The sequence below is a fragment of the Chrysochloris asiatica genome, unplaced genomic scaffold, assembly GCF_000296735.1.
Source record: "Chrysochloris asiatica unplaced genomic scaffold, ChrAsi1.0 scaffold00037, whole genome shotgun sequence".
NCBI classification, from domain to species: Eukaryota; Metazoa; Chordata; class Mammalia; order Afrosoricida; family Chrysochloridae; genus Chrysochloris; species Chrysochloris asiatica.
This window is the reverse complement of record NW_006408555.1, coordinates 1,805,568-1,827,720: the sequence shown is the minus strand read 5'-3', so window position 1 is coordinate 1,827,720 and position 22,153 is coordinate 1,805,568. Positions and strand designations below refer to the sequence as shown.

Here is a 22,153-nt window from a genome sequence, read left to right as displayed (position 1 = left end):
CCCCTTACCCACCTCCCCATCCCCCTTACCCACCTCCCCCATCAATGGCACTTATCAACAACATGACATCTCAGCCTGGGCAGTAACTTCATGCCTGCTCCCTGTTTCACATATGTGACATCGTACAACATTTAGACTGACTGGTGTCTCTCAGCACAATGTTGTCATGGTTCATGCATGTTGTGCGGTGCACTAGGACTTCATTTTTCTCTGCCCGAGGTGTGTTCACCTGTCAGACTGCACGTGGACGTGGTAATGGTTTGCTAGTTGTGCAGACCATTTGGCTGTTGTGAGGAGTGCTGTAGTGAGAATGGGTGTACACCTTTCTCAGGGGTCTTGTAAAGCAGTTGATTCGGGGAGCCTGGAGCCTCTCATGCTGCATGTGTGGGGGTCCTGCCTCCAGCCCCCCACCACGGGGTCCCAGAAACGGAGGGAAGGGAGCAGAGGGGCTACTCACCTAACCACAGTGGTGTCTCAGTGAGTACCAAGCCACGGGGCTCCTGTAACAAGTGGTCATTGACTTCGAGGCTTAAAACAAAATCTTAATTGTCTTCCTTTTCTAGGGGTCAGATGTCTAACAGGGGTCTCACGGGATGGGTTCCCTCTGGGGTCTCCAGGATCCATTCCCAGCTTCTAGAAGCACCCTCCTTCCTTGGTTCAAGGCCCCTCCTTCATCTTCAAAGCCATTGGTTCTCCTTCCTCCACTTCCATCTCCCCTTTTATAATGACCCTTGTGATGATACCACTGGGCTCAGCTAGGTGACCCAGGCTGACTTCCCATCTCACAATCCTTCCTTTCCTCACACTAGCAGAGTCCCCTCACCATGTCCATGATTGGTACTTGCTGCCCGGTCCATTCTCCCATTCATGGCGACCCCTTTCTTGTTCCAGAAGCCCTCAGGTGCCACACCTGCTCCCAGGAAAGGGCCTGAGCAGCCATGTCTTTACATGAGACTTGGCGTCTTTACGACATGGGTTATGTATTTCTGAAGGTTTACAGTTTAAGCAACTGGTTGGTCCTGGTATAGAGTACTGTCCCTGCTGGGAGGGTGGGTCCCTGCATCCTGTGGTGTGATGGAACAGGTGGGGAACATGCCTGTCCTTGACTGCTTATCATCACCACATCACCAAGCCTCAGTTTCTCCCCACCTGCCTCCTGGGGACAGAGACAGTGCCCTCTGGGTGGTGATCAAGCTCAACAAAGCACTGCCCGAACTGAGTGTTTAGTCTCTTCAGGTGGGTACGTGTAGGAGACACCCTCTGGGCCAGACCTCTTCTCCCCTCCTTGTGCCCCCTCCCTGCACCCCAGGACTTGCAGATTGTTTGGGTGATGGGAAAGGGCAGGAGTGCGGGTTCAAGCCTTGTCCCAGGATACCTGGTGTGCTTTCATGGGCCCTGCTGTACTTCTGCCCATACCAGGACATCAAAGTCGGAGCAGCTGTCTGGTCCCTGCATGGGAGAGACCCCACTCAGCAGAGAGAATAGGCCGTCGTCGTCCTAGGCCACCTTGTTTGGAGAGCGGTTAATACGCAGCAGTGTCTGGCAGTGGCTGAGTGGTACAGTGCTCAGTATTTCTTGCAGTGAGAAAGTTGGGCTGCACTTGCCATGGGTTCCAGCGATGTTGGACATTGGTCCTCTTGGAACACTCCTGACCCCTGTCCCCGTACCGAGTCCCCTTGCCTTTGATACCTTGACTGCCTTGTTGTTGTTGTTAAGTGCCGTAGAGTCGGTTCCGACCCATAGCGACCCTGTACAGGGTTTCCGAGGGTGTAAATCTTTACGGGAGTAGAAAGCCTCATCTTTCTCCCGCGGAGCAGCCCCTCTGTAAATCACAGCTCCCTGCCTCGGGGTTCAGGCCTACCTTCTACAGAGCTGTTCAGAACATACTATTCACCTGCTTGTTCCAGCGCCCGGTCCCTGTCCGCCTCTGTACATTCTTGGGTTCTTTTGTGGTCTTGGGTCTCAAGCATGTGCATGATCTCAGCATCCCTGACTTTTTTTTTTAATTAAATAGTTTTTCATCTGGAATTGGGTGAAGGTTTCCACAGCAGATCCATTTCCCATTCAACAATTCGTATGCGGTTGGTTTCTTCTCACTGAGCACGGTCCTCACAGAGCCGTATCCCTCCTCCCACTTCCTCCCTGTGTTCCTGTTCCTGTGCCTCTTTCTTCCCTAACCCTTCCAGACTCTGGACTTTCTCCTTGAGCAAATGCCGCCCTTTTCCTTTTCTTTCATCTCAAGGGGGCTTATTATTTGAAGGTGCACATATCTCATGGAGTTCTGGTTCCCCATATAGCCCTCTTTGTTTGGCTCGTGAGGAACCTGGACACAGACTAAGAGACAGTTGTTCGAATAAAACATGGGAACATTGAGTGGTTTCAAATCAGGAAAGGTGTGCACCAGGGCCGTATTCTTTCACCTTACTTATTCAATCTGTAAACTGAGCAAATAATCCAAGAAGCTGGATTATAAGAAGAAAAACTTTGTATCAGGATTAGAGGAAGACTCATGAACAACCTGCAATATGCAGATACTACAACCTTGCTTGCTGAAAGTGAAGAGGACTTAAAATACCTACTGATGAAGATCAAAGAGCACAGTCTTCAGTATAGGTTGCACCTCAATGTAAAGAAAACAAAAATGCTTATGACTGGATCAATAAATATATCATGATAAATGCAGAAAACACTGAAGTTGTCAAAGGCTTCATTTTTCTTGGATTCACAATCAACACTCATGGAAGCAGCAGTCAAAAAGTCAAATGACATATTGCATTGGGCAAATTGGCTGCACAAGATCTCTTTAAAGTGTTGAAGAGCAAAGATGTCAGCTTGAGGACTAAGGTGCGCCTGACCCAAGCCATGGTGTTTCCAATAACCTCATATGGATGTGAAAGCTGGACAGTGAATAAGGAGGGTCGTAGAAGAATTGATGCCTTTGAGTTACGGTGTTGGCAAGAATATTAAAAGTACCATGGAGTACCAGAGGAACAAACAAATCTGTGTTGGAAGTACAGCTAGAATGCTCCTTAGAAGCCAGGATGGCCAGACTTCATCTCTCATACTTGGGACATGGTATCAGGAGGGACCAGTCACTGGAGAGGGACATCATGCTTGGTAAAGTGGAGGGTCTGCAAAAAAGAGGAAGACCCCCCCCCCCCAACGAGATGGATTGGCACAGTGGTGTCAGCAATGGGCTCAAGTGTAACAAGAAGTAATGAGGTTGGCGCGGGACCAGGCTGAGTTTCCTTCTGTTGTGCACGCGGTTGCTATGAGTCGGAATAAACTGAACACCACCTAACAAAAACAGCAACAATTGTTTGGCTGAAAATTGAGCTATGAAGGTGAGTTCGTGTCTTTTTGCTGAGTGCAATGGAACCCTCAGCCGTCTCCCCGTGGATTAGGGGTCCTGATTGTACAGTGGGCTGAGCATTAGGCTGCTAACTGCAGGGTCAGCAGTTTGAACCTTGGGAGAAACAGGAGGCCGGCTGCTCCTGCAATGATTTAGTCTTGGAAACCCCAGAGAGCAGCTCTAGTCTGTCTGACAGGGTTGCTAGGAGAATGACGCCATGGCAGCATGTGGACAATTATGGTCTGTTATGCTAATGAGGCCACATCAGTGTAGGCTGGGTCCTAGCCCTAATTACTTCTGCGTTATCAAGACAGCAGCTTGGATACAGACAAAAACACAAACTGGGCAAGACAGGTCCTCTGTGAGGATGGCCGAGGAACCAAGACACCAGGAGCTACCGACAAGGAAGCAGTCACGCCAGCAGCGGATGAGGGCCTAGGTTCTCCATGTTCTCACCAACACATGCGACTACCTTGTTGGCCTCTTGGCAGGTGTGATGTGACAGCTCTTTGAGGGTTTTACCAGCAGCTGGTCGGCCAGGTGCATACTTTCTTTGGAGAAACGCCCACAGTTGGGGATTTTAACAAATATTAGTTTCCTGTTCCATAATAAGGAGCCCTAGTAATGCTGTGGGTTAAGTGATGAGTTGTTAATTACAAGATCAGTGGTTCAAACCCAACCACCTACTCCACAGGAGAATGATGAGACAGTCTGGGAAACTTACAGTGTTGCTGTGAGTTGGAATCGAGCTGGAGGTCGTGGGTCTGGTTTGGGCTCCATCCTGAATATATTTATGGTTGGAGCCTGTGAGCTCTCTGAAGGCAGCGGTGTCCTGTTGTAAGGTGCTCTGGGCTGTGAGCAAGGTTGGTAGATGGGCCCCTGCATCGGCCTCTCCCCAGCTCCAAGCCCTTAACCTTCACACTGTAGGAGAGGCTGGCTCTGGGGACAAAGCTCCATGTCTGGCCCCTGGGAGGACCTGCCGCTTTTGTAGCCATCACCTGGGAGACACGGTCCCTCCAGCCCTGAGATCCCCAGAAACTCCTCTTCTGAGAGGGAAGCACTGCAGGGCCCTCCCACGCCAGGGTCCCTTGGGACCTGACCCCTTCCTGAACTCGTCCAGTGCCCCCCAATTCAAAACCCACTGTTCTCAAAAGAATGCAGAGCACCCTGCCCCTGAAAGGTGTTCAAGGGTGTCATCTTTGTGGATGAAGACGGACACATCTTTCTACCTTGGAGCGGCTGGTGGCTTTGAACCATCGACTCTGTGGTTGGCAGTGGAGTGCTTAACCACTGTGCCACCAGGGATCCTCAGCACTCCCACGTACTGGGGCAGTAGCAACACTTTCAGGACGCATGGTCTTTGCTGACTCCTGCCTGACCTCCCCGTTACATGGCTCCCAAGGGCCGCGGGTGGTGGGGGGGGTGAGGATTGGTAGGCCTTAGAGCCAACCTCAATTTCCCCACCTGGAGACGGATCAACTGTGTGAGCTTTAGCACCTGAAGAAGGCAGACACCAACTCCAGGTGGGCACCCCACACTACATTCCAGTGCTAGTCCATCTACCAAGCACATCACCACCATGGAATCCCTCCTCAAAAATCCACTAACGAATGTTGGAGCATCACGAAGCCTGGGGTTACTGCTCCCCACTAGCTTTGCGCCTGGACACACATTCCCCAGCTGCCTCATTGTCCAATGAGCTTACTTGTTAGATCGGGACTAAAACAGATGAAGGCACTGGATTGGTCCGTGTCTGTCTCTCAGTCTCCTGCACCTTTAGGTCTTCCCCTCTACTCCTTCCCATTTTTCCTTTGAAATGTGTTTGTTGAGGAGCTAAGCAGTCCATCCTATTGGGTACCCCAGAATCTGCATTTTCTGAGAATTCCCAGGTAGGTTTCCTCAGCTCCTGTGTCTCCTTTGTTTCGGGATTTGGTCATTAGATCAAGAAGCTTCTTAGATTTAGATGCTATGTTATTTTATTGTATTTTCAAGAATACGTCCTAGAGAGTGTAGAGCGATTGATGGCCCCTAGCCTCAGTTACCATGGCATCCGTGCTGACTCACAGCACCCCTGCCCATCAGGGTGGAACAGTGAAGGTTTGCAGATCCTCTAAGTCCATTTTGCCATGAGCTTTCTGCAGCTCTCTTGTAGATGGCCAGGTCTTTCCTCCAAGGCACCCGTGGGTGGATTCAAACCTTTTGGTCCACAGCGGAGTGCATTCATTGTTTGCACTGCTCAAACCAAACCCACTGCCACTCAGTCGGTTCCGACTCATAGTGACCCGGTAGGATAGAGTAGAACTGGACTGTCACATCGGGTTTCCCTGGTGGTAAATGTTTACGGAAGCGGATGGCATCTTTCTCTTGTTTAGCAGCTGTGGTTAAAACAACCGACTTAACCCACTGCGCTACCAGGGCCACTCGTCCCGATGACCGCTGCTTACGGCCAGTGAGTGTCCTCTATGTGGTCAGTGGCCCACTGTTTCCAAATGTCTGTGCACTAGGAGGGAGCCTGGATATACACTACACATGGTGGGGCTTCCTGTTATAGCAGCTTTCCCAGCATTACTGATACATAGCAGCCCCCACCAGATCTGCCCTGGGGACCCCAACACAGGCCAGTCTCAGGGAGTTCTCTCGAGGTGGCTAAGTCCACCCCCAGAGTTCCCAAGAGTGGGGGTCCCTGCCCTGTGTTTGCTCGTCTCCAGGGCCAATGGGTTCTACTGTTTGGAGCGAGGCCAGCAGCCCTTTCTGGGGAAAGTGGCCTTATCCCCAAGTGCTGGGCATTCACCCAGAGAGGCAACTGGTGCCGGAGGAGGCGGAGGCTGGCAGGTGGGCCCGAGACTCCAGAACAAGTTTCCCCCCCAGCCCCCCAGCCACCGGGGGGTGGGTGGGGGCTTGCCTTGCCCTCTCTGCTTGTGCCTGATCCTCCTCTCCCTCTGGGAGTGACTATTCTCTTCCTCTTTAACTGTAAGTTAGGGGTTGGGCTGCTAACCACAAGGTCAGCAGTTCAAACTGACCACCCAGTCCTCAGGAGAAAGATGATGCAATCTGCTCTCATAAAAATTTATAGTCTCAGAAATCTTATGTGTCGAAATCAAATTTTGGCAGTTATGTTTTTTTCTATTGGACTAAAGAACCAGGTTAAAACTACCTCCGGCCCCCACCCAGGGGGAGCCACTGTGCTTTGGGACAATCTGTTCAGGGGTGTCCTCTCCCTCATGTTGGCTGTTGGAATAAGAGGCTCCATTACATTCAGACTGCATTTGATTATTTTACACAAAGTTTCCTAGATGGCATTCTCCTCTCCTCTCTCCCTCGCTACGCCCCCTTCTCCACCATGACAGAAGCCCAGGTGGCCAAGAACCCACCCGCCCCCCGGGCTTCTAGAGGGGTGGGCAGTGAAGAGAGGACCCAGGTGCCTGCCAGGTGTGGGCAGCTGGAATGCCGCAGCCTGAGTACTCCTGGCAGGTGGTATGGGAAGAATGACCCTCTGTGCCAGAGAAGCCGGCTGCCACTTCCTAAGCCCCCCACCTCTACCCCCAGAGCCACCTGCTCCCAGGCTGCCAGGGACTTGCAGGCACGGGCACCAGGCCCTGGGCCCTCACAGCCCGCATTTCCTCACCTTCCAGCCCAGTGGTCCCCTGGTTAGTTATTTACCCAGCGGGCGGCATGACTGGCTGGCGCCTTGAGCGGTAATTACATGAAGTGGGGAAGGAGGCAGTCTCTTGGCGGGGTGCCCAGCTGCTGTGACCTTGCTTATCTTGTGTGGTGGGGGCCTTTGAAGCCCAGCTGGGGGCACCCACAGCACAGCCCCTGAGACAGCCGCCTCTGCGTCTGGAGCCCAGCGCTTGTTTGGACTAACTCCTGGGCAGTGCTTTCTGGGGAGACAGGCTTACTGCCATTTGAATCCATTGGTATTAGCTGCCTAGGGCGTTGGGTTAAGAAGGATTCTGAGGCTCAGTCTGTGCTCAGTGAAGAAGTGAGCTTGATTGATCAGTGATGTCTTCCATCCACCCTCAGCCGTACCTGGGGGTCCTCTTGGACTCAGAGAACATGTTTTCTCATTGAGTTACCGTTTGGCAGAACGAGTTGATCGCCACCCCTGGTCCTTGCAGCCTGTAGCATTTTGTGTCAGTATCTGTGGAGCTGTGTGTGCTGCTTTAGCAGATGCCACAGATTGAGCGGTTGTGCGGCACAGAAATGTGTCCTCACTCAGGTCTGGATCTGAACTCACAGTGCCCGAGGTGGGGCGTGCTTCCTCCGAGGTTTCTAGGGGAGGATCCTTCCTTGCCTGTTCTGGCTTCTGTGGCTCTAGGCAGTCCCTGCTTGTAGCTGAATCTTCCTCGGTGTCTTCTCCACTTTTGATAGGACATCAGCCAGATTGTGAGGGAGACCCAAGACCTCCTGTTAACAGATCGCGTCGGCAGTAAACCCAGTCGGCGTCGATTCGACTGTGGCTCATGGAGACCCTGTGTGTGTCACGGGAGCACGGTGCCCCCATATGCTTCTTGGTGACTTTTCAGAAGTGGATTGCCAGACCCTTTGTTTCAAGGCGCCTTAAGGTAGAATTGAACCACCAGACTGCAGTGAGCAGCTGAGCACATCAGCCATCCGGTAACATATGCAAAGACGCCATTTCCAAACAAGGCCATGTTTACTGGGGGCGTAGGACTTCAGTACTTCCGATTTGGGGTACATTTCAACCCATCACGGCAGCTTTCTCAGTCCACAGTCTAGTCCTGCGGGTCCCTGGGGGTTCTGACTCAGAGTTCTTCAAGTCCATCCCACCGGCTCGCTGGCACCAGACGGCCCCGTAGCCAGGATCACACCCTCCTCCTTCCAATACCACCAGGCTCTGAGCATGCGCAGGCTCTGAGCATTGGCCGCTGCGGTAACTACTTAAGTGGCTTGTTCGCTGACAGTTTTGGAGGTCCCGAGCCCCACTGGACTAAAATCATTTGTCAGTTGGGATGGTTCTTTCAGGGGGATTCAGGAGAGAACCCTTCCTCTTGCCTTTCCAACTTCTGGACGTGCGTGCATTCTTTGGCTTGTGGCCTCTCTTCTGTTTTCAGACAGCAGCGCCCCTCCTACCTTACGTGCCCCACGACGTGCTCTCTAAGGAGCTCCTGATTTTTTCTAACATCTCATTAAACCTTCTCGAGGTCCCACGAGGTTAAGCTCACTGCAGCTTGCCTTCGGAGAACTGAAATTTAGCAAGGAAGCTTCTCCCAGCCTCTCCGAGAAGACGCTGTATATCGCCCGGAGTTGGAGCAGGCACGTCCGAGTGCAGGGTTCCGGGGAGTGCCTGGCTGTAGGCTGAGGGGCAGTACTCCTACGGAAACCTGAGACTTTGGAGGGGAAGACCACCTGTCACGAGGCCCTACGGTCAGAAGGGCCTGCAGAGGGGTCCAGTATACTGTGGCCACTGCCTTGACATTTCTAAGTGTCATCTTTGGACTTGTGTGCTGTGATATCTGCCGGGGCCGTAGAGCACTGGGGGAGTATGGGGGGGACTCAGAGTTTCGATGCTCAGTCAGTCTCCTGTTCCCCATTCCATGGCACACACACACACACCTGGACTCACTGCCCCACAGCCATGGCCACATTTCATCCAGGGTTGTGTGGGTGGAGGGAGACCTGAGTCCCACCATTGCCTTCTGTCCCCAGTTGGGACCCCGGGGCCTGGAGTTAGGGTCAGCTATGTGTGCCTCTCCCCACAAGCTGCACAGTGAATGGGTGACTGAGCTCCTGCCCTCTCCTGACTCTGAGCTTGCTCAGGCCTGGTGGGGGGTGGGGCTGTGTGAGTCGGAGACTTGATTTCCCAGTTACCATTGAATCAGTCCTGACTCATGTCGAGCCCGTGTGGGTCAGAGTAGAACCGTGCCCTGCCTGCCTGGTTCTCAGAGGCTGGTTTTGGGGAAGTAGGTGGCCAGACCTTTCTCTCGAGGCACGTCTGGGTAAACTCAAATACCCAACCTATCAGTAGCTGAGCCCTTAAGCACCTGCTGATTTTGCGCTGGACACCCCACAAATTAGAAGCTGGTCCTGATGGTTACAGTTGTAACACCGATCACCAACATCTTCCCCACCACCACCACCAATGAGAGGCCCAGAACCTTCCACGTGCCTTAGCTCTGCCCAGGATGGTACCACTCCATCAGGCACCCAGTTCCTGGAGAATTTCTTCCTTCCCGGGGCCCTGAGGAGGCTGCCATCTCTGGGCTCAATCCAGGTAACCGTGGAGACCTATTTATTTTTTTAACTGCTTCTTTCAGAGCTTGACCTTCAGTTGGGGAGATAGCTCTTCCCTTCTAAAGCTGGGTTTAAGTACACACATAGCCCATCCACAGTGTGGTCTCTCCCAGCCAGCAGCCCTCTGTACCCAAACAGCTCGTGTCTGCAGCGTGGGTCAGTGGCTACTGTCTTTGGGCACGTTGCTGCTCGGGCCCTGGCCCCCCTCCAGCGCACACGTATGATGAAGGGCTGGCCCGGGTCTGTGTGCCAGCCTGTCGGCTCCATGCAGCACCCAAATTAGCCGGCTCTTTTGACTTGTTCAGTGGGTATCTAGGCTACTCTCAGGGTGGCTGTGGGCCTGCTATTTCTGGTGTGTGGGGGCTCGGGGTGTGGGGCGAGGGAGGAGAAGAGGGGGCGCCCGCTCTAAACATAGCCCTGCTGCCTGAAGGTGAGGGGAGGCGGCGGGAAGAAGGGAAGAACTGTTGAAAGTCAACTCTTTAGGGGACTCGAGTTTTTAATGAGCCAGGAGCCCTGTGGGTTGTTATGGCAACTGGGGTACACTGCCACCCCCCCTCCCCCCAGAAACAAGAAGGCCCTGGGCCTTCAGGGATTTCCTCTCTGGAGTTACGCTGGTCCCAGGCTAGCTGGGGATGAGAAAGGTCGCTTCTGTGCTCCGTGGGCCTCAGCTGTCCCACCTGTGAACAGGGAACGAAAGGCCTCTAGGGAGTTTTGGGGAGGGTGAAATTCTGAGTGCAGAGCACAGTGGACACTCAGTGGAGTGTGGCTCCTCTGCCAGCAGTGAGTTTTTACCTTGTACTACGGTGGGACGGAGCTCTGGTAGTGTAGCAGTTACGAATCGGGCTGCGAACCTTAAGGTCAGCGGTTCGAAACTACCAGCTGCTCCGCGGGAGAAAGATGAGGCTTTCTACTCCTGTAAAGATTTACATCCTCGGAAACCCTGTACAGGGTCGCTATGGGTCGGAACCGACTCGACGGCACTTAACAACAACAACAACAACAACGGTGGGACGGAGCCCTGGGAATGGATTGCTAAACACAAGGTCGGCGGTTCAAACCCACCAGCAGCTCCACTGAAAACCTATGAGTTGGAACCAATTGGACGGCACTTAACAACAATATGGTGGGGAAAGAGCTCTGGTGGCATAGTGGGTTATGCGTTGGGCGGCTGACCGCAAGATCAGAAGTTCAAATACACCAGCCACTCCACAGACGGCTTTCTGTTCCCATAAGACTACAGTCAAAGAAATGCTCTACACAATGACGTCGGAACCAACTCGATGGTGGGAAGGAGGCCTGGGGTCGCGGCGGGAGAGAGATGGGAAGTAAGTCTGCTCCAGTTAGGACTACGCCCTGTAGCGCTCTCGGAGCAGTTCCACCCTGTCCTACAACAACCCTGGGAATCGGAATCCAGCAGGTCCAATGGCACACGGATATGGTGGAAGAAGGCGGCTCTGTTTGCTGTCCTCGGTAGCCATGATTCCAACCATCATGGGGCTGCTGAGGGGTCTATTCAGGGTCGGGGAGGAGAGTATGCGCGAGGTCAGGAGAAGATGCACAGAGTCCAGTGAAGAACTGTCCAGCAATGAATTGATAGAAGAGGAACTGCAAAATATTAGGGGAAATGGTGGTGAATTGGTGTTTGTGCCATCAAGTCTGTATAGGGTTTCTGAGGATCTGCTAATGGGCTTGAAATGCCACCATGCAATTCAAATTGACCTAATCCTACAGTGCTACATCAGGACTCCCATTATGGTGAATGGTGTCCCTCAAATGCTTGCTAATCTCATCTGGGAAGAGGGCTTTCTTTGTTATGTTAATATGGTCATATCAGGGCAGGGTGTGTCTTCAACCCTTCACCTTAAAGGCAGAAAAAGCTAATTAGGCACAGCAGGAAGTGAATGGGAGAAAGATGGGGGGGCCATGTGGAGGCCACCAAGAAACTGAGGAAGGGAAGTTGAAAGAGGCAGGATCAGCTGACGCGTCCTCCCTCTAGAGCTGAGTGTGGACCCGTTTGAACTGGTTCATCCTGGCCGACAGTGAAATTGGAATATACATATACGTGGATTTCTGGTATTTGAGTGGAACCATGTTGTATGAGCCGCAGCTCTGAAACGGGAGGCATGGAAGAGGTGTGGGGAGCCCCTTCTGGAGCCTGGATTAGTGGCAGGATGGGGGAGAGTGGGGCAGTTGGCTGCCATCTTTGAGTCAGGCATGTCCATCTGTTGGTCAAGAGATGTGGTTGTTACGCAGTATATGTAGCCTGTACCCCCATTTCAAGGGACTCTGTTTGCTGACAGGGACAGAGTGTGAGCTGTGTGTTTGGGGCTGCATTGTGTGCCCCCTCAGCTCTTTGTCGTCAATCCTAGCTCCTGTATGTGTGACTATGACCCTGCCTGGCAGTAGGTTCTCTTTGGTGTGTTCATGAAGCCACACTAGTATAGAGTGTGCTTTAAACCCATCACTGTGGAGCTAGCAAACACCAGTTTCCATGAGGAAACAAGAAAAAAACCTGGGATAGATGAATGTCACGTGGCGGTCAGGTCACCCAAGAGCCGAGAAGCAGAGAAGAGAGCAGGACCATCCCCTTCTGAGCCCACAGAGAGAGCCTTCCTCCGGGCCAACTCCAGAATCCCAACTGCTCACCTCCTGAACTGGAAGAAAATCAATTTCTATTCATTAAATCCACCCACTCGTGGTATTTCTCTTAATCTAAGAGATTACGACAGTGTCTCAACATCGGTGTCTGAACTTTCCAGTGTGCTTGTGAGTATGTGGGAAACAAGGCTTGTCCATTGTGGGATAATATGCGGGCAGGAAAAAGAACACGAGAGGTCTTACTGATGTGGCAAACAGGTGTCCATGACGTCAGGAAAAGTACAGAGAGTATGATGCCATTTACATGGAAGAACTAAGACATGTATACATGTGCCTTAAAACCGGTTGCCATGGTGTCAGCTCTGACTCATGGTACCCACACATGGGTCAGAGAACTGTGTTCCATTAGGGTTCTCAGTGGCTGACTTTTCAGGACTAAGCTCACCAGGCCTTTCTTCCAAGGTGCTTCTGGTAGACTTACACTGCCAGCCCTCTGGGAACTCGCCAACAGCTCCTAGTCGCTCTTTGTTCCTGGGCTGGAGATCAGGAGAGATGGATGAACTGGGTCCTTCCTGTCCTTGTTGACTGGTGCTAGGCAGCAGGGCCCAGGGAATCTTCTGGAAGGCCGGCAGGTTGTGGAAATCTGCTGAGAGGGGGATGGGAAGCCTGCTGCACTCCCAGTCCTGGGCGTGGGTCCCTCCATCCTGCCGCCTCCTTTCGAGAGGTGGGGGTTGCCTTGGTAACCGCATCCAAGGAGGAGAAACTTGCTCTGGGGTGGGCTGCTCTCATCTCCTCAGTCGAGTGGTCGGAAATGGAGCTCAGGGACAGGACTCCATCTGAACACCCCAACACTGGCCAGCGATCGGCTCTGACCAAGGCCTCAAGAAAAGCAGCCATGCTCGTGGAAAGGAGAGAAAGTGTACCTTCTGTCACATATGAAGATCCTCCCAGTCCTGAGAAAGACAAAACAGCCTGCTTTCCAAGCAGGAAGAGGCCACTGTACCATTGACGACAGCCGGCAGAGATGCCCTGAATCTGGGCATGCCCCTAGGTGTGTGGCCCGTTCACTTCTGTAGCCTCGGTTTTCTCATCTGGGAAATGGGCCACGTGAGGAGTCAGCCCCTCAGCATCGCTGTAGTTACCTCTCCACTAGGTCTGCCCCGTCGGCCTGCAAACATGTTGTCGCCTCGTCCCCAGCTGGAGTCCCAGCCCCTCCGTGTCCTGCCCCGTCTCTCTGCTCTCCCTGAGAAAATGGTGATACAGGTGAAGAGAGAAGACGGGGTGTGAGGGAAGGAGTGCAGTCTGGAGGAGCTGGGACCCCAAGAAGCAAGAAGGGCTTCCCGGGCTGCTGCCCATGAAGGTGGAAGCTGGTCCCGGCAGGTCTGTCAGAGTTCCCCCGCAGCCTGATGCCACCATTCTTGCAAGTTGCTAAACCTCTCTAGCCTCGAGTTTTCTCTTCTGCAAAATGGAAATATGGCCGACCTCACAGTCACAGGGAGGCCGACTGGGAAATCAGTGTCTGAAGTGTCTCCTGCCCATCAGATACCTGGGAGTGTGCACCTGGCTTGTTGTTGTGGTTGTTAAGTGCCGTGGAGTCGGTTCCAACTCATAGTGACCCTGCACGGGGTTTCCGAGGCTGTAAATCTTTACAGGAGCAGAAAGTCTCATCTTTCTTCTGCGGAACAGCTGGTAGTTTCGAACTGCTGACCTTGGGGTTAGCAGCACGATTCGTAACCACTACGATACCAGAGCTCCTTGTGCACCTGGCTAGCTCTCGGGAAATAAGACTGCACAGTTTCTGGGAGGCCCGTGGCGCGGTGCCAGGAAGAGGTGACAGCGTTGTCCTTCCTTCATACTCAGGTCACAGCTAGTGGTGGGCAGCCGGGTGGACCGTGATTCCCTGGAAGTCAGATGGGATGTGTTCGTTCACTTCCTGGCAAGTGTGATCTTGTGTCCATTTACCGGTTGGTCACTCATCGCGATGAACAGAGATCCCCCTGGAGACAGTCTCTGCAACTCCTCAGCGGGGATTTAATAATGCACAAAGGGTTAATGGCACTGGATAGGAAGAACTCTGCACGAATATCACCAAGTCCCTCAGTTGTGTTTCCCTCAATTCTGACTTTCCTTGTCGGCCATTCTTCAAGGGACCCCCGACCCCAGCTACACATTTCACCCCCAAGACCCTTAGTTCGTCCTTCAACCCCACACTGGTGGTCATGCAAAGGAAGTACAGCCCTGCGTCCTTTGAGAGACCCTACTGCGGTGGGGAGCTCCCAGGAGGGGTCCTGGCCTCCTCTGGGGGTGGGGGTTATGAAGACTTGTGGGGGAGGGGACACCTGACTTGAGTCTTCACAGAGAGGTGGGCTCACTAGTTGGAAGTGGGGTCATTGCACGTCTACACTTGGCAGACACTTCACTTCTTTCTTACAAATGGAAGGTCGGCGGCCCCTGCATCAAGCATCTCTGTCAGGATCATTGTTCCAACAGCGTGCCCTTGCTTCCTGTCTCAACACTTCAGACTTTTTCATCATGCTGTTGATCACTGAGCCAGAACCAACTCTATGATACTTAACAACAGTTACGACAACACTGAACAGACCTCCGCCCTCTGCCACTGAGTCAGTGCCAACTCACAGTAACCCTATAGAACAGAGGGTTTCTGAGACTGTCTTATTTTTCTTTAATGGAGCAACTGATGGGTTTGAACCGCTGACCTTGCAGTTAGCAGTCCAACACCTAACACACAGCACGACCAAGACTCCTTTGACTAGACCACAGTAGTGTAAACCGAACTTCTACCTGACCGCTGGAGCCCTGATGTGACATAGCAGGCTAATACACTGGACAGCAAGGTCAGTTTGAACCTCGAGGCTGGTGGTTCAAACCCTAGACAGGGTCGCTATGCATCGGAACTGACTCGATGGTACACATCGACAACCATCTATTACCATGTTAATTCTGAAGCCTTCCTGACGACCCACCCTGTTAACATGCCTACAACACCCCGAGTTTGATCTACCGTTCTGGAGCAAAGGCCTGCTTTACCAACAGGAGCTTGGGCACAAGGAGCAGCCCTCAACCCCGGGGAAAATGATGCCCAATGTCAGGTTCTTTGCTGAGAATGGCAGGTTTTCACTGAGGAGAGGAGAGGACAGGAGCTTTGAGATGCTGGTTTATGAAGGAGAATGGCTATGGTGAGGGAAAGCTTTGTAAAGCTCAATTCTGGAATGGGGTGGCAGGAGGGTGCACCCTTACTTCTATGAACAGACACCTCCTTCTCCCTGAGCCAGAAGAGCTGGACATTTTGTAGGCCATTCTTACAGATGCCCAGGGGATTTTAGAGGTTTTATGGATACGTAAGGACCACCTGAGGGGGTCTTGTTACACAATGTAGATTTGATTCCATCATCTATCTGGGTGGAGATGCGTGTTCTCAGTGAGGCCTGGAGTTGGAAGGAGCCTCTTGGAAGCCCTGTTTCTGGTCCAGGGCATGACATCCTGTCCTGAGGAGTCCCCTGTGGGGTGGGGGGAAGCCTGGTTACACAGGGTGGGAGCCCAGGTCTGAGTGGCCCCTTCACTTCCTCTAAAGTCATCTCTTTCCCACCCCCATACCTCAGGGGCTCTGGATCAGGGCGCCATGCTGTGCTGGGCACCCTGCCAAGTGCTTAACGCCAGTCATCTCATCTGTCCTCGGAGAAGCCGGAACTGCTGTCTCCGTTTTACCCGCAGGGACACTGAGACTTGAGGGCACAGTCAGGGGGCTGATGGAGGGGCAGAGTTGCGGGGGGTGGGGGGAGGTTGAGTTGGGGGGGATATAAGGTCTGAAACTAGCTGGTGGCTGTGGTCTCACGGCTCTCAGAATGCACTAGAAACCGCCCACTTACAGATTTTAAATGGGGGTTGATTTGAGGGACCTTCAGAAAGTTTGTGGCCAGATGGAATGAAGAGATTATGGATTGCTCTCCACCAATTTTTGAAGCCCCTCTATTGGTATGTGATTTTATCTCAAATGAGTCGAGAGCAAAAACAACAATGGAGACAGAGACTGTGGAGAGAGTTAGATAGAGAGAAAGAAGAAAAGCAAGTGGGAGAGGAGGCAGAGGTTCGAGGCTGGATGAGCTGGGGTCTAGCCATGACTGTCCCCGTAACCTTGACTTCCGTCTGGAGTTGGGTTCTGTGTCTGCAGACAGAGTATCGCTGGCCCTTTTTGTGGCTTTCCACTGTGTGCGGTGAGCCCCTTGGTAGGGCCTGTTTCCTTGTTCATTCCGGCCTCTTTAGGGAGAGGGGGCTCGCGATTGAGTCGTGCGCTGAACCAGAGAGGTGTGGGTCTGGTGGAGCCTGAAGACTACATGCGGGGGTCTGTGGACAGCATTGTACAGGTGGCCTTCATAGCAGATGGGGAGAACAGGGGTCTGGGGTGATGCCAGTGGGAAGCGAGCCCTATGTTAGGAAGATGGAGAACCGAGGATGCAGACAGTTGTGTGCATGTGGATGTAGAGTGATGGAGACTCGAGGCAGGCTGGAGGGGTCATCAGCAGGGCAGCTCTTCCTGGGGGTGAAGAGCAGTGTCCATACACACCACCCATGGACACTGTGGTCCCCACCTTGAGCAAATCCCAGAGTCCCCTGCAGAGCAGTTTAACCCCAGATGGCGGCCTCACGGGCAGGCGGCTGACGCAGGCCTGCATTTCTAACAAGGCTTAGAGGAGCTGGGGCTGCGGCTGGTCCGTCCTCACCAGGCTTCAGTCCAGGGAGCTGTGCTCCTCCTGTGCTGCCCAGCTGACAGGTGGGCAGGGAGTGTGTGTGCGCAATGCATGCCGGCCTGGAACGGACACCCTGCTCACCCACCCAGTGCGGCCGGACCCCCTGGGACCAGGGTTCCTTTAAAAGAACACGTGCAGCGTCCGAACGTCCTCATCCACGTTAACCGCACTGTCTTAATTTGCTTTATTTTGGGGTTGGCATAGCATATTCTTTTTATATAAGTGTGAACGTATATATGTAAATATATGTATGATGTTGGTGAATTAATGTGTACGGTATTTTTACTAAGCAAAAATGTGGGAACCAAATAGTAGCCCCTTCAGGGAGTTTCCATGTCTCGCCGGCGCTGGGGGGGGGGGGGCGTGATTAGGAGAGGTGGGGGTCCTGCTCAGGGTTTCTGGAGGGGGCGGCCCCCTTCTGGAGGAGGACTTGGTCTTGTTGGGAGACACTCATACTCACAAAGGCCTGTTTAGTAGGAAAAGCAAGATCTGGTGGGGAAGGGAGTGGCATGTCCCTGCCCCAGCCCCAGTCCCAGCCCACCACACCAGCTTAGGGGATGGCCAGTAGCAGAGCCTCCAGCCACAAGAACAGAGCTGAGATGTCCTGAGGCTGGTCACCTGCCCTGACCCCAGTGTCCCTGGGAGTGGACAGGCCAGCTGGCAGTCATCTTGTCTTCCCTCCCCCATTTGGGTGGTGATGGCGCAGAGATGTGGCAAGGAGGAGGGTGTCCATGTTCCAATGAGCAGGTGCTGAACAGGCGGGCACCGGGGCAGAACCAGGCGTGGGCTGGTACACTTGTGCCCAAATGTAGCCGCAGGCCGACACTTGGATCGCAGACAGACGTTCACAGCGCTCTAATTGGAGGAGTTAAACTCGCTAGGTTAGAAACCACAGACTCAGTGGCCTCCACATTTCCCAGTAGCTTTCTCCGCGCGCAGGCGCAGTTTAGCCCCAGACCGGAAGGGCGGGGCCGGCAGGGAGAAGATCAAGGCAAATCCGGGGTAAGTAAAGATAGTCGTTCGTGGAGCCGGTACGAGAAGAGAAGGGGGTGGTGGGAACCGAAACCAAACCGAACCAGACAGGAGGCCCTCGACGAGTCCCGACCGACCGACCGACCGACCGACCGACGGGGTTTCGCTGGTCGACCCCGTGACTCTTTCTTCCGGAGGGTCGGGCATGTGGCAGGCTGCACGCTTCCTCCCAAAGCCTCGAACTGTTCCTCCACAACCATCCATAGCTCCCCGTTGCCCCCAGCAGCATCCAAAGCTCCTCCATGTTCCCGAGCTGGCCTGCCCAGCTTCTGCCCCTTCCGTCGGCCATGTCCATGCTGAGACACATAGGTCCCCATCTCCATGGATGGGTTCCTTCTTCTGGCCCCAAACCCCGTTGGGTGTGAAGTTCACCTTATTTGTCAACAGAGTGAGAAATGCTGAGACCTACTGAGCTGGACGGCAAAGTCATTTGAACTTCATGGTCGGCGGTTCAAGCTCACCAGTTGCTCCTCGGAAACCCTATAGAGGGTGGCTATGGGTCTGCAGCAGTATCCCACCTCTTGATCTGTCTAGGGGGGACATGGCCTCCTCCAGCCCCTCTTTCTATCCTGCTCCGAGGAAACGTCTGAGGAAAGCAGAGAAGTCTTCAGTCCAGGGTCCAGAATGGCTGGCCCTCTCTGGAGCCATGGTTTGATCTTACCTAAAACGTGCTGTGACCTTTCTTGCCCTGGCCGCTAGGGGGCTCAGAGTCAGCTCAGCATCCAGGGGCTTTTGGAGGCCCTTCAAACAACAGCTCCTTCACGTTGCCATGCCCTTGATTTCCTTGTGAAGTGAAACCACCGCACAAGCAGTTCACCTTTTGAAGACATACATGTACTGGAAGGACCAAGCCTGGCCTGCATGTGTAAAGCACAGACCTCAAGTCTGACCACCAGGACTCACAGCTTCCGGGAAGCACATGTTTGTCCAGCACAGGCCGTGATGGCCCACCATCCCATGCCGGTGGACTAGGAGCCCGTGGATCTCTGAGGGCGCTGTGTTCATCCTTCTTTCCAGCAAGACAAAGGATTCTCCTGTCAGGGCAGTCTGCACTAGGAACAGTGGGAGCAGCTGGAGCCCATGAGGACAGGAAGAGAGGGTTACCTCCACCTTCAAAATCCCGCAGGACCTGGGGAGGGAGAGGGCTTCCTGGGCGGTCATGGGAATCTTCTGGAAGGCTGTGAGGTTGTGGTACAGCCCTGTGAACCCGCTGTGCACACTTTATGTGATGTGATTCTCATCTCAGTTTTAAAAGGGGGAACCCATCCAGAAACGCACTGTCGCCGATGTTGATTCTGTCCAGACAGACAAGGCTGGGGGAGGCGGGGGTTTCCTCATGAGAGACGGGAATGTTCTAGCATTGACCAGGACAGATCTGAATGGCGTCTGTAAGTGGGTGAATTGTGTGGTGTGTGAATGCATTTCAACCAAGCTGTTCGCCCTACAAAACAAACACCCAGAACGTTCCGGATCGAGGCCCATCTTGTCAGCAGGCGGTGTGCTCAGAGCTGCCTGCAGGGTCTGGGGCTGAGGCTGAGGGCCCACTTCTGTAGAGGAAGCCCCTCTGAGCCTTCTGCTTGGCCGGGGTGTGCTGGCCACCTGGAGCCCAGCATCAGGCCTGGGAAGGCTTGAGTCCCAACGATGCCATCACCACCTCTCAAGTTTCTGGGGCTGAGGGTGGGTGCCCTCCTCCATCCTGGATGCAGCGCAGGGGTCCACCTTGACAAAAGGGTGATTGACAAGAATGCTCAGTTTCCCTAGTGGGTTTCAGCTCCAGGCTGGGAGCAGCTTGGGTTCCAGAGTCATGATCTCGGCTGCTTGGAAAGGAGCCCCACTTGTCCTAGGAGTGGGTGGGTTGTTGTGACTTGGTTTCCCCAGGACCTGGGGTGACTGTAAGCCTCCGGGGAGGGAAGGACAGACATGCAGGCAGGAGGGATGCATGTGCCTGTGTTGAGGGCCACTCCGGTCTGGCAGCTTCGTTTGTCTGCAAGCATCTGATGTCTTCTGGAATCTCCTGGAAGGGGCCCTAGTGGCCCAGTGGTTAAAGCACACTCAACCCAAAGGCTGGTGGTTTGAACCCAGCAGATGGTCCACAACAAAGATGAGGCTGTGTTTTTCTGTAAAGAGGCCAGCCCCAGGGAGCTGTAGGGATCGACTCTGTGCTCGAGGGTCTCTCTGGGTCGGAATCGATGAGCCAGCAGTCAGGCTAGTTTTGTTTGGAGCCTGCTGGCCAGGGTTGTGGGACGGTCCAGCACTGAGCCCATCTGGGGCCTGGATTCTCTCAGGCCCGGGAAGGGGTACTTGTAGGGACACGCATTCTTCAGTGCCCCATGAACACACAAGGTGCATGTCCCGGGCTCGACTTGACAGGAAGCAGGTGTGGCAGGATCTTGAGGCCTCTCCTGCCCTGGCTGCCCTGCTGTCCACACGGGAATGGTGGGGGAATTGTTCCCACGACTTCAGGGAAGGTGCTGCTGAGGTGAAGTGGGAAGGCAGATCACTGGCTGACCAGGAGTCCAAGTGCCCGTGATGGATGCTGGACTCTAAACTTGTGACTCAGGGTGGGGACAGCCTTGCCTCTCCTCCTGTCCCCCGGGAACGAGCAGGGCCGGCTAGAGCATCAGCTGGAGAGGGGGTCCTGCGTGTGGTGGGAACCAGTCTGACCCTTCCAGAGGTTCCAGCTGAGCATCTTGGCTGATGTCCACCAAGAGTTCCCAGCTGGGACCGATAATGCAAGCTGGTTCCACAGTGGGCCAAGGGGCAGAGCCTTTGAGACCCCATGAGTGGCCTCGTATCCATGGGTCACACCCTCCACCCCCTGGATGGGGTGAACTCTGAGTAACACCTGCTCATGACTGGCCCTGAGGTCAGTCTGCACTTTGGTCCTTTCCTTGTCCGCAGGTCCCCTTCAGCAGATGGGAGGTCAGCTCCCATGTAGCAAGGGTTGGGGGGTTTCCATCGAGCCTGCAAGTTGGGTCTGCTGAGTTGGGGGGCTGGCCACTGAGCATGGACTGTACCCCTGAAGTTGACCTGCCCTCGGGTCTGTTATCAGGAGTCCTGATGTCCACCCGCTGTCCTCCCTCCCTCCCCCAGGACCTCCCACTCGCGGGCCAAGGCTGAGTCGGCGCTCACAGCTGCTCAGAAGGCTCAGGAGGAAGCTCGGATCGCCAGGATCACCGCCAAAGAGTTCTCCCCCTCCTCCCAGCACAGAGAAAACGGTGAGTCTGTGCCGGGGGGCCCTCTCACATCCTGGGGGGCACGCACTTCCCACCCGCTTCCCACCACCCGGAGCCGTGGACTCTTCTTGTTCCTGGGCCATCATCACTCCCTGCTTCCTGCCAGCGTCATTGTGGAACTTTCTGTCCGCCCTGTCCACGACCCAGGCTCCTAGCCACAAGGGGAAGGTGAACAGTCTTTTGTTTGACTCACCATTAATGAAGCTGCATTTCCGTGTCAGCCACAACCTGTGGCTAGTGTTGGGTAGTGCAGCCCTGGGCCTGAGAGCTGTGGAAGGAACCAGAAGCCACTGCAAGTCAGCTGCCACATCGATGAAGCAGGGGACGGGGCTGAGACTCTGTCATGGCTCCCATGAACAGGCACTTGGATGGGTCTGGGGTGGTGTTGGGAAGGACAGGTCACGTTGTCTAGAGTCCCCACCCACACTGTCTACCTGGCCCCTGGGTGTATCTGTGTTGGAAAGTCCACTCCAGGCACCCAGGAGATGGAGGAGGGGGTCCTGGGCTTTAGAAGCAGAACCTGGCGCTTGGTCAGGCCCTAGGGTGTAAAGAACCCACATTGGTTGGAAGTTGCCCGTGGGTGCTCTGAGACCTCGTCTGTGAGGGGGCATCCTTGACCACAGAGTGGTCTTCCCTGCCCTTTGTGGGGGCCTTTGCCTCCAGCTTAGAGTTTTATTTCCTCTTTGCCAATTTGGATATCTTTAATTTCCCTGTCATGCCGTATAGCTCTTGCTAAGACTTCTAGCAATTTTGAATTGGAGCGGTGACAGAGGGCATCCTTGTCTGGTTCCTGTTCGCAGAGGGAAGGCTTTCAATTTCTCTCCATTGAGAGTAATGTAGGCTGTTGGTTTTGTATATATGCTATTTATTATGTTGAGGAATTTCCCTTCAATTTCTATTTTGTTGAGTGTTTT

At 53.9% G+C, this 22,153-nt stretch overlaps 1 protein-coding gene across 1 annotated transcript in view; it reads left to right on the top strand.

Moving 5' to 3' along the window:
- Positions 1 to 22,153, top strand: part of JPH3 (junctophilin 3) — a 51,144-nt gene that overhangs the window by 20,840 nt on the left and 8,151 nt on the right. Inside the window, exon 3 of the mRNA XM_006860115.1 lies at positions 21,097 to 21,221. Coding sequence (XP_006860177.1) covers positions 21,097 to 21,221 — 125 coding nt within the window. The remainder of the gene's footprint in view (positions 1 to 21,096; positions 21,222 to 22,153) is intronic.